We start from the raw sequence: 13,042 nt of genomic DNA, 5'->3' as shown, positions 1-13,042 counted from the left end.
AATGTTGTAATGTTGTTTGATGCAAGAAAACACTTAACAAAATAAAATGCATTATTATTCCCATACAATTATTATAGAGAATCAGAAAAATTATGCCAGCCTCTGCCTATTGGCTACATAGCTTATTCAAGCCTGTCTCAAAATACAATACTGCCCCTTTAAGACAAAAAAAAGCTCTGTACATTTTGTGCTCTTGTAGAAAGCAATCACTCCCCTATTGCTGACTACTACAAATTATCTATAACTGGGCTTATAACTCACTAACTAGCAAAATATATGAACAAAAGTTGCACAAGTGGCTACAGCTCTCACTTTGATCTCAAATCATCTACTCACGACCGCTCATGCTGTAAACATAGTCCAGTTCATTGTAAATGGCACAGAATCGTACTCCGATGCATTCTGCCTACAACAAAATCTCGAGTTCATTTTTGTTGTTGTTATGTTGCATTGAAAGTGGGTAATATTGTGTTGATTCGATCACACTTGCCCCAGTAAAGGGAAACATTGATAGTGTTTACGGGGAAAACAGTAGTCACCAACTTTTTTCAAGATCACTTTCTGAGTCAAAATGCAAGATGATATCTACTGCTCAGAATTTATTTTAACATGACTTAAAAAACGTAAGCCTATGCAACATTAACCAATTAAAAACAGACCTGTAGCAATTAGGTTCATGCAGTAAGCTATAGATAGGCCCATTACATTATCACAGCATATTAGCTTTGCTTGAATTGCCCTGCCAATGCCAATGCCATTGTTGTTCAGGACATTTTTAAAATTATATTTAAATTATATTATATTTATATGATCACACCCGTAATAGATCCGTTGTTGTATTACTTGTGAGCCACAGCTGAGTGAGCTATAATTAACTTTTTATTTGTATTTTACTGGGCTGATGGTGCCTGCATCTGATGGTCAGTCTCAGCAGAGGGCGAGAGCAGCAAACTGAGGGTCCGCTTCTCAACATCCCTCCACTCTCTCTTTCCTCCACTGACACTGACCAAAAAGGGGACACCGTCTTCCAGCTGATGGCGAAAACTCGAGACGCACAGCATTATTTCTACCTCATGCACAAATTCATGTTGTTACTCCTATGAACAGAGAAAGTGAAATATTCCTTGATATTAAAAAAGACTCAAGAATAATAACAACACAAGCCTATCGAATACACGTTCCTACTAATTCATTACTGCTGCAGTGCTTGTTGTAGCGCTGAGTGGAAATAGGAAGAATGCTCATTTTAAGGCTTCTAAAAGTGTTGAATACAAAGTGTTGACAGTGCTGAGTAAGGACATAAACATGAACTCACTCATCAAAACAGCAGCTCTTTGCTGTGTTCGTTGACAGTCTCTCCCTAGTCATTGTTTCAAATGTTTTGAAATCTCACAGCTACAACTTTGCTGTAGCTTTCTTTTATGCCTGCTTTGTTACTGCAGACACGGTAATCTGAGTCATCCGATTGGCCAGCGGTAGGTCTATAGTGTACTTGAAAACACATGAAATGGTTAACAATGGCAACAGTTTGCCTACCCGGTGCTCAGGGCTGCTGAATCAGGTGCACCTACCGCCAACAGCCTGAGACGAATAAAAAAAAAAATGAGAACACAAGGCTTTTTTATTGGGTCTTTTACAGAAATGTTTTACCATCGACTAGGAATTCCTTGGTCAATAGTAGTGTACTATATAGGGAATAGGATGCCATTTGGGATGCATTCATTGTCAAATCACTGGTGTCCTGCACTTTGGTGATTGTGTGTTGACAACCCTCAGTTAAACTATAATAACATGATTAAAGGGCTACTCCCTGATTCTTACTCTAAACCCTCAATAAAATGTAAACAACACAATTAAGGTTGACCTCAACATTCACATTTTTATTGCATGGTTGTTATCATATGCCTACACACACACACATCAGCATTTATCAGTAAGGTATGATTAGGTACATTCCCTAACAATGTTGTAAGGTAGGTCCAGTTTCCTTGATGTACAAATATCAACATTCGCTTTTGTCAATGCAACAGCCAGCATTCAGGGATCTTAAGTAGGATGGTGCTTTACTATAAGTTTGTTCATGTCAATTAACCTAACATTACTTAATGTCTCTTCGATATCGCTAAAACATTGATACTGATATCCCCAAAGAGCATTCCTACATTGTGTTTTTTGTGCTCTTCTGAATGTCTTGACTTGAATCTTACCACAGGAGTCTTCAAGGTTTCTGAGGTTTAGTGCAAATCTGAGAAGAAATTAAGGCAACAATATAAATATATCAAAAATAGTTGTCATGATAGACCTTGCTTTGCTACAAAAAAGGTAAAAAAGTTTTGTCCTCGATGAGAGTCAGAGACAGATTTTTCAGCTCCTCAGGGGAACTGACAGTCTTATAACCAAGCTCCTGTAGAACTTGCTGACACACAGTCTGTGTGTAATCAACCATGTCATAAGACAATTTGAGCCTCCAGCTTTCCGCATTGGCAGCTGAGTCCCGAACAGTGCCGTATTTATGCTTGGCGGACAGATCGTTGCTTCCCCTGGTGTTGTTCTGGATCCATTCGCCTACGTTCTTGTCCATGATAAGACCCAGGTATTCATAGATCTCCTTGGTCTTCTGGAGAGGGTTCCTGGCCAGGTCCTCATACCTGACCAACATGTACCTCCCTTTGAGCCAGGGGGGCCTGCTAAGGCCCGTTGTCACAGAACCCAGGAAGTCCTCACAGACCATGGTGAGCTGGGTGAGGTCCAGGTTGTAGGGCCTCCTCCCAGTGGCCCTCCAGATCCTCCAGAGTCTATAGGTGTCCCTGAAGGTCTCGATGCGGGAGGCCAGGATCCCTCGGGGGTCCCTGACCAGCTGGATCACCTTGAGGTTGAGCCTAGGGTCCTCCACCAGAGCTCTGAGGTCACTCACCTCCGGTATCCTCACCGTCTTGATGGCCACATGGCGCCTCTCACGGCAGGTGTCCGACGCCAGCGTCATGTTGAGACCGCCACACCTCCTGACACACTCTCCTTCATCAATGTTCAACTCTCCAGGACTAAAGGCGTCGCAGACGGGCAGGGAGCACAGAGCCTTACTTGCTCCCCTCCGGAACAGCTTGTCTGTGCTGTGATTGGCCGGCTGGGGTTTGATGTAGCTCTCCAGGAAGTAAAGGTCACAGTCGTAGAGGCTCCGGAGCAGGTCCCTGCTGGCCCCCAGCATCACCCTGGTGTCGCCTGCCGTCCTGCTGTGGGACAGGCGGGGGAGCAAGGTGGTCTGGACGTGGTAGAGCGGCTCAAACAGATAAAACACATCCTGGTGCTGGTTGAACAGCTGACCCACGAAGGAGCTGCCGCTGCGGGTCGTGGCCAGGATGAGAACGTGGGTCTTCCTGGAGACGTTGGAGGTGAAGTAAAGGAAGTCGTCACAGATCCGCTGGTCAAAGGACGAGTCCACCGCATCCTGCCACAGCATGCCGCAGTTCAGAGGGTTTGAGGCTGTCACTGGACACATCTGGAATGGCTTGGCTGTGAACGTCCTGATGGCTGTGTACTGGATCGCTATGGACAGTAAGGCTAGCAGAATCACAGCCTTCCAGGAACATTGCATGGCTGAATTCATTCATTTAGATAGATGATACAGTCTGTTCAGATCCTGTTGGAGCAAAAATAAATAATAAATAATAGGATAATACTTTTAGAACGATTATTCGTGCTGTATAGAATACCCACACATAGACAGAAAGGAGCAGCAAAACAGCTTACATTATATACAGGCTCACTACAAAATAAAAAACGTTAGCGTTTTGAATCCCATAGATGTTCTTCCTAGACAGTTACTGTGGTGACCTTACAAAACGAATTCTAATTGTTGTTTTGTAGAACTGTAATAAAGGAGTTTACCTTCATATAATACTGTCAAATACATAAATCAAACCCAAGTTGGATGTTTTGTTGTTATTTGTGTTATGTTCCATAGCCTTTCTGTCCTTTTAAGCAGCAGGCAACCCCAAATTACAGTTTATGCATTCAGACAGCTTTACAACTAACTTCAAAGACTCTAGGATGCCTAGGGTCTAAGATTCCACAATGTAGATTCTAATTTACATAATGGTCATATTTGATGTAGATTCCACCTGAAAGAACTTCGCCATCTTCAGATCTCGAACGGCAGTAGGCCTAATACAATCATGTGCTATTTATACTGTAAGCTCTTAGTCGACGACTATCTCTAATCCCTATACTCCACAGATAAGAACGATGGTTTTTAGCTTAAAAATGAATTGATCTAAATTACCAATAAACGTAGCTAAGAAGTTGTTGGTCAATACTGGTGGCACACAACCCATACGTCTAAATGTGTCCAAAATAAACATTTATTTTTACTCTGTAAATGTTTAGTGTTTTATTTTCCAATATAATTAAACGCTATATACCTATTATATAGGTGTAGGAATTCAGTGATATCATACGGTCTAATGCAAATACACTGTGATAAAAGGCTGGCGGCACCTGTGGAAAAGTAATTTCTCGCGCAACGCCAAGTCACAGGATAGATGTGACAGCGAACAATTGACGACAGCGCCGAGATGTGATTTACCGCAGTGCAACAGAATACGCTTTCATTCAAAGATGATTAGCCTACACAAATGGGCAAGACGTCTAGGCATGGCCTCAATAATACTTTTTATGTTTTTAAATAACGAAATAACGGTCATGTTATTCTTAAGAGCCTACACACAAAACACAGTTTAAACAAAAATAAAAGAGATCAACCTCAAAGCATCCAATAAGCTACTTTCTTACCTCATAAATTCATAGTGGGCAAAGGCAGGTGCTCGTGAAAAACACCATAGAAAAGCAATGCAACGGTTTCAAATGTCGTCACAAAAATCTGGTATTTTAGGACTAAACATTCTTGAAGGGCAGCTTCCCTGGCTTCTTCCCCCGTACATCTGAGTAGCACATCGAGAGAAACTGTTCTCGCAGATAGAAGAGTCACAATCAGTCAGTGTTAAATAAGGAAAATATCATGATAAGAGAAATTAGTCGAAGCGCCAGGCAGAATAAGACAATTGAACTCCAACAGGGTAAAATAGATTCGAGAAGGATGCTGCAACCGCAGCCTTCGCAAAGCCCGCCGCCGTATATTCCAGATTGCCTTGACTAATGTGCGTGTTGTAGCCTAGGCTATGGCTTGGTGGTGTGGCTTTGTGTGAGGTGTGCCAACCAGAGCCCGTTCTGGACTACCCCAAACCTCCCCTACATCTCCCCTCCTACCCACAGCCCCTGGCAAAGCACACGACTTGGTCACGAATAATAATAATACTATTTTTAAAAACAGAATACAGCCTAAATTACGATTTAGACACATACACATGGAGGAGTTGGAGGTCAGCAGATCTTGCTTCAAATGCATACATATTTGTATTTAAAATACTTATTTTATATTGCATTTGAGTACTATTTTCAAATACTTTTAAGTATTTAAAGTTATATTTAAATAATTTCCTATAAAATACTTGGCTATTTGAAACTATGTTCTAATATATTTGTTAAATACTGAGATGTACAATCAGTATGAAGACAGGGCATATGCAAGGCATCGATTAGGTCTAGCATAAAAGAGAGAGAATACGTGAGAGAGAGCCTGTACTAGAGAGAGACAGAGAGAAAGAAAGTAAATGACGTCTTATATAGCAGGGACTGAATATTACATTTTCAATGTCCATTGTCACACTGGGGATTCTGGGGATGACGCAGCAGTATGAAAGGGATAGAAGAAGAATCCTGTTTCCATCTAAATCAGCTGGATCTGGATCTAAGTCAGCTGGATATTAATGAATATTCTGTTCTTCTAGTTCCCCATGTGTCTTACAAAATATGAACATCTGATTATGTAGCATACTGCTCTGATAGCAAACAACGGCCTTTGCTTTAGTGGCAACTGAATGACAATCTCAAGGTATACAGTGCATTCAGAAAGTATTGAGAATTTTTTTCAACATTTTGTTACATTAAAGCCTTATTCTAAAATTGTTTAAATCGTTTTTTCCCCCTCATCAATCTACACATACTGCCCCATAATTACAAAGCAAAAACAGTCATTTATACATTTTAGCAAATTTGTTTAAAAAAAACTGGAAACATTACATTTACATAAGTATTCAGACCCTTTCAGTACACAGTACTTTGTTGAAGCACCGATGGCAGCATTTACAGCCATGAGGCTTCTTGGGTATGACGCTACAAGCTTGGCACACCTGTATTTGGGGAGTTTCTCCCATTCTCTGCAGATCATCTCAAGCTCTGTATGGTTGGATTGGGAGCGTCGCTGCACAGCTATTTTCAGGTCTCTCCAGAGATGTTCGATCAGGTTCAAGTCTGGGCTTTGGCTGGGTACTCAAGGACATTCAGATACTTGTCCCAAAACCACTCCTGCCTTGTCTTGGCTGTGTGCTTATGGTCATGGCCCTGTTGGAAGGTAAATCTTCACCCTATTCTGAGGTCCTGAGCGCTCTGGAGCAGGTTTTCATCAAATATCTCTCTGTACTTTGCTCCATTCCTCTTTCCCTCGATCCTGACTAGTCTCCCAGTCCCCGTTACTGGAATATATCCCCACAGCATGATATTGCCACCACCATGCTTCACTGTAGGGATGGTGCCAGGTTTCCTCCAGACGTGATGCTCGGTATTCTGGCCAAAGAGTTCAATCATCAGACCAGATAATCATGTTTCTCGTGGTCAGAGTCCTTTAGGTGTCTTTTAGCAAAGCCCAAGCAGGCTGTCATGTGCCTTTTGCTGAGCAGTGTCTTCCGTCTGGCCCCTCTACCATAAAGGCCTGATTGGTGGAGTGCTGGAGAGATGGTTGTCCTTCTGGAAGGTTCTCCCATTTACACAGAATAACTCTGAAACTATTTCAGAGTGACCATCGGGTTCTCGGTCACCTCCCTGACCAAGGCTCTTCTCCACTGATTGCTCAGTTTGGCCAGGCGGCCAGCTCTAGGTAGAGTTTTGATCCTTCCAAAATTCTTACATTTAAGAAAGATGGAGGCCACTGTGTTTTCCAGATCTGTGCCTCGAAAATCCTGTCTCTGAGCTCTACAGACAATTCCTTCGACCTCCTGACTTGGTTTTGCCTCTGACATACACTGTCAACTGTGAGACTTTATCTAGACAGATGTGTGCCTTTCCAAATCATGTCCAATCAATTGAATTTACCACAGGCGGACTCCAATCAAGTTGTAGAAACATCTCAAGGATGATTAATGGGAACAGGCAGGATGCACCTGAGCTCAATTTCGAGTCTCATAGCAAAGGCTCTGAATAATTATGTAAATCAGGTATTTCTGTTTTTTATTTTTAATACATACATTTAATACATATGTGTTCGCTTTGTCATTATGGGGTATTGTGTGTAGATTGATGATAATTGTTTAAAATTTTTAAATCAGTTTTAGAACTTTAGAACTACTTTCCAAATGCACTGTATATTTAAATGATAAAGTCAGAGAAGCCCGTGTTTGTTGGATATATTGGCATGGGTGTTGTTAGGACCGACACAAAGTCGAGGTCCGGCATACCATGGCAATATATTCTCCAAACACCGGCTTCGAGGGCATTATCACTTTTATCCAGCGGGTTACCAATAATGACAGACATATTTGAATTAAAAGCTTTATTTTGATGAATGTATTCATACTATTTCATCATACCAAAAGATATAGTCCCGAACACAAATCTAGCGTGGTTCCCCAAGCCGACTGATCGTTCGTTCTATCGGTTCGTTTGCCAGAGACTCGACCCAGTCGTTCCATCTTTTTGTTCTGTATCTATGGACGCGACCCAGTCGTTCGTTCTAAATGTTCCATTGCCATACTGGCTGGCAACATTCTTATCCCTTGCTTGCTAGTTAGCCAACTATGGCTAACTTATAGTCACGTCAAAAAAATGCAGCCAAAATAACAGCAAATTAGCTGCATTTGCATTAGTTTATTACGCTGTTTTCTAGTGACATTTATTTTGATACATCCGTAACAATGAGCTAATGAGGCATAGAAAATGTGCTCTCTTATCAGGACACTGTTGTTTAAAGGAGCTAGCCAACAACACAGCTAACACAATCACTTCAAAATGAACCTGGAAAAACTGCAAACTAGCTGCAATTTGTTTCATTTGATATTTTTTAAATTTACATTTCTTTGTATATATCCATAAAAATGATGCCAGGTGATTCATGATTTCAACTGGCTGAGAAAGGCTGCATCTCTGTCTCTCGTCCCGACTCCCGACACGTCCATTACTATTGGACAGCTGGAGATCAAATTTGAATATTGAAACAATGTTGCAAATGTTGAAGAGACAGACCGCAAATACATTTCTACCCTCTCAATATTCACTTTCTCACTCAGTCAGAGTGTGTGTGTCTGCGAGCGTGCGTGTGTGTTAAGGTTTTGTCTAATGAAAACAATCTAAGCCTGATCATTTGATTCCAGGATTGCTGGAAGGACTGTGAAGGGTGAGTGTAATAGAGCAGTCTGAAGTGGTAATGTCATCAGCCTGTGAAGGACAAGGGAGGGAAGAGGTAAAGGAAAAACGAGTTGTCATGTTAAAGGACAATGTAGGCATCTCCATGAGAGAAATATAAATAAAAAAAACATGTTTAACTCTCAAACCTTTAGAAGCATTGACTTTAATCTGTGTTGTGTGGGCTTAATAAAGGGAGACCACGCTTCCCGATTTAGCCTCGTTTTAGATTTGGTTCATTAAGAAATGCTAGCGGCCATGGCCGAATTCAAATGTGAGTTGTTTTCTCCTTCGCATATAGTTGGTCAGGCTGTTCATTTTGGACTGTGGCATGTTGCCCAACTTCTCTTCAATGGCTGTGCAAAGTTGCTGGATGTTGACGGGACCTGGAACAAGCTGCTGTGCATGTCAACCCAGAGCATCCCAAACATGCTCAATTGGTGACATGCAGGCCATGGATGAACTGGGTTATTTTCAGCTTCCAGTAATTGTGTACAGATCCTTGCGACATGGGGCCGTGCATTATCATGCTGAAACATGATGTGATGGTGAAGAATGGCATGACAATGGGCCTCAGGATCTCGCCACGGTATCTCTGTGATTTCAAATTACCATCAATAAAATGCAATTGTGTTTGTTGTCTGTATTATTATGCCTACCCATACCATAACCTCACCGTCACCATGGGTTATTCCATTTACAACGTTTACATCAGAAAACCAGTCGCCCACACGACGCCATGCACAGGGTCTGCGTTTGGACATACTGCCCAATTATTTAAAACGATGTTGAATGCGGCTTATGGTAGAGAAATTAACATTCAGTTATTTGGCATACAGCTCTGTTGGGCATTCCTTCTGTCGGCATACCAATTGTATGCTCCCTCAAAACTTGAGACATCTGTTACATTGTGTTGTGTGACAAAACTTCACATTTTAGAGTGGCCTTAAATTTTCCCCAGCCAAATGTACATCTGTGTAATGATCATGGTGTTTAATCAGCTTCTTGTTATGCCACACATGCCAGGTGGATGGATGGATGATCTTGGCAACGTAGAAAATTCTCACTTACAGGGATGTAAACAAATTGTAAACAAACTTGTGCACAACATTTTAGAGAAGTAATCTTTTTGTGCGTATTGAACCTTCCAAGAGTGTGCAAAGCTGTCCTCAAGGCAAAAGGGTGGCTATTTGAAGAATCTCAAATATTACATGTATTTAGATTTGTTCAACGCTTTTTTGGTGACTACATGATTCCATATGTGTTATTTCATAGTTTTGATGTCTTCACTATTAGACTAAAATGTAGAAAATCGTTTTAAAAACTAAAGAAAAACCCTTGAATGAGTAGGTATTCTAAAACTTTTGACCGGTATTGTACACGTAGCCCTCGTTGGATCTTGTTTTAATCCACGTCCTGTTTCGAGGCACAGGCCTAATGGTTCAGCTCTAGGCAATCTTGTATCTATTCCAATTCAAGCCAACCCCATGGTATTTTCTTATAGGGGATGACCTGCTGCACATGGCATGTTGATATTAGAGACTGTCTTTTCTGAATACCCACAGCTGTAGCCTTGGGCTGATTCATGTAAATGCCAGCAGTTTGATTTCGAAGTTAGATGTTATTATAACTCTGGTTTCTCAAACCAATGTGGACATTCTGGCTATGACTGAATCTTGGTTAAAGAAGTCTATGCTGGACGCTGATGTGTCTCTGACGGGTTATAATGGTTTTAGGTTTGGCAGAGGTCTAACTTGTATTGACTCAGGGGTTTGAATACTTACAGTATGCAATCAAGATATTAGTGATTTATTTTACTTCCACCTTGACATTAAAGTATTTTGTCTAGTTCGTAGACCAAAAATGAAAATGAAAATGATTTTAATCCAACTTTGTAATCACAACAAAATGTGGAAAAATCAAGGAGTGTGAATACTGTCTGAAAGCACTGTATACATTTGACTTGACAATTGTTTCTGGTGTTATCCCTAAGATCTGGAAAGTGGCACATGTCCTCCCCCTACATAAAGGAGAAGATCCTTCTGACTTAGATAACTACCGTCCAATTTCCAAATGATCTGGCCTTTCCAAAGTTTTAGAATCCCTGGAAAACTCTGATAAAAACTTTTTAAACTTCTCACTCCATTTATAATGTGCACCAATCCAGTTTTAGACCTGGACATTTCACCATTTCAGCTGCTATGCTTGTTTTAGATAATGTATTAGATTGCTTAGTTCATAAATCAATGTGCTGCCTTAATTATAGACCTTTCAAAGGCCTTTGACACTGGTGACCATCACATTCTCATTCAAAGGCTGAGTGAAATAGGCCTGGATCAGGCTTCTTGTAAGTCCTCAACTGGCAGCTTCAAAACACCTGTGTCAACAGTGAAGAGGCGACTCCGAGTTCCTCTGTCCAGTTTCTGTATTATTTTGCCCGCCTTAATCTTTTATTTTTATTGGCCAGTCTGAGATATTGCTTTTTCTTTGCAACTCTGCCTAGAAGGCCAGCATTCCGGAGTCGCCTCTTTACTGTTGACGTTGAGACTGATGTTTTGTGGCTACTACTTAATGAACCTGCCATTTGAGGACTTGTGAGGTGTCTGTTTCTCCAACTAGACACTCTAATGTACTTGTCCTCATGCTCAGTTGTGCACCGGGGCCTCCCACTCCTCTTTCTATTATGGTTAGAAACAGTTTGCGCTGTTCTGTGACACAGCGTTGTTCGAGATCTTCAGTTTCTTGGCAAATTCTCGCATGTAATAGCCTTCCTTTCTCATGACAAGAATAGATCAATGAGTTTCAGAATAAAGTCATTTGGTTCTGGCCATTTTGAGCCTGTAATCGAACCCACAAATGCTGATGCTCCAGATACTCAACTAGTCTAAAGAAGGCCAGTTATATTGCTTCCTTAATCAGCACAACAGTTTTTAGCTGTGTTAACATAATTTCAAAAGGGTTTTCTAATGATCAATTAGTCTTTTAAAATAATACACTTGGATTAGCGAACACAACGTGCCATTGGACCACAGGAGTGATGGTTGCTGATAATGCGCCTCTGTATGCCTATGTAGATAGTCCATTAAAAAAAAACATCCATCTACAATAGTAATTTACTAAATTAACAATGTCTACACGGCAGGTAGCCTAGTGGTTAGAGCATTGGGCCAGTAACCAAAAGGTTGCTAGATCAAATCTCTGAGCTAACAAGGTAAAACATCTGTCATTCCGCCCCTGAACAAGGCAGTTAACCCACTGTTCCTAGGCTGTCATTGTAAATAATAATTTTTTTCTTAACTATCTTGCCTAATAAAAGACATTGTATTTCTGATCAATTTGATGTTTTAATGGACAAAAAATGTGCTTTTCTTTCAAAAACAAGGACATTTCTAAGTGACCCCAAGCTTTTGAACGGTAGTGTATCTGGATATCTGAATCGACAAGATGTAATGTTTAAAAAAATAGACGAATGAGCTAGTTAAAAAAGCTACAATTTAAGGTGGGCTTCTTTATTAGAATTAGATCTTTCCTCTCCCTAAATAGCAGGAAGCAGATTCTACAGTCAACTTTCCTGCCAGTTGAGATCATCCTGCTAAGGTGAGATCATTTACCAGATTGCAGCAGCCACGAGTCTTAAAACTTCTGTATGCCGTCTACAATAGCACCCTTGGCTTTCTCACAGGTGACCGTTTTAATACTCACCACTGCATCCTGTATCAGAAGGTTGGCTGGTCCTTATTTTTTATTTCACCTTTATTTAACCAGGTTGGCTAGTTGAGAACAAGTTCTCATTTACAACTGCGACCTGGCCAAGATAAAGCATAGCAGTGTGAACAGACAACAACACAGAGTTACATATGGAGTAAACAATAAACAAGTCAATTACACAGTAGAAAAAAAGAAAAAAAGGAGTCTATATACATTGTGTGCAAAAGGCATGAGGAGGTAGGCGAATAATTACAATTTAGCAGATTAACACTGGAGTGATAAATGATCAGATGGTCATGTGCAGGTAGAGATACTGGTGTGCAAAAGAGCAGAAAAGTAAATAAATAAAAACAGTATGGGGATGAGGTAGGTAAATTGGTTGGGCTATTTACCGATGGACTATTTACAGCTGCAGTGATCAGTTAGCTGCTCAGATAGCAGATGTTTAAAGTTGGTGAGGGAGATAAAAGTCTCCAACTTCAACCATTTTTGCAATACGTTCCAGTCACAGGCAGCAGAGAACTGGAAGGAAAGGCGGCCAAATGAGGTGTTGGCTTTAGGGATGATCAGTGAGATACACCTGCTGGAGCGCGTGCTACGGGTGGGTGTTGCCATCGTGACAAGTGAACTGAGATAAGGCGGAGCTTTACCTAGCATGGACTTGTAGATGACCTGGAGCCAGTGGGTCTGGCGACGAATATGTAGCGAGGGCCAGCCGACTAGAGCATACAGGTCGCAGTGGTGGGTGGTATAAGGTGCTTTAGTAACAAAACGGATGGCACTGTGATAAACTGCATCCAGTTTGCTGAGTAGAGTATTGGAAGCT

The 13,042-nt window shown here is 41.1% G+C and overlaps 1 protein-coding gene across 1 annotated transcript; it reads right to left on the bottom strand.

Moving 5' to 3' along the window:
• Positions 1–1,853: 1,853 nt before the first annotated feature.
• Positions 1,854–5,211, bottom strand: LOC109888722 (carbohydrate sulfotransferase 1-like). Its single transcript, XM_020479895.2, has 2 exons — positions 4,789–5,211; positions 1,854–3,637 (listed from the first exon to the last, which is right to left on the bottom strand). Exon 2 carries the CDS (start codon positions 3,602–3,604, stop codon positions 2,312–2,314), a length of 1,293 nt encoding a protein of 430 aa, XP_020335484.1. The 5' UTR covers positions 3,605–3,637; positions 4,789–5,211; the 3' UTR covers positions 1,854–2,311.
• Between the last annotated feature and the right edge of the window lie 7,831 nt (positions 5,212–13,042).

Source organism: Oncorhynchus kisutch, linkage group LG4 (assembly GCF_002021735.2).
Source record: "Oncorhynchus kisutch isolate 150728-3 linkage group LG4, Okis_V2, whole genome shotgun sequence".
Classification (NCBI taxonomy): Eukaryota; Metazoa; Chordata; class Actinopteri; order Salmoniformes; family Salmonidae; genus Oncorhynchus; species Oncorhynchus kisutch.
The sequence above is the reverse complement of the archived record's forward strand: the minus strand, read 5'-3'. Positions and strand labels throughout refer to the sequence as shown.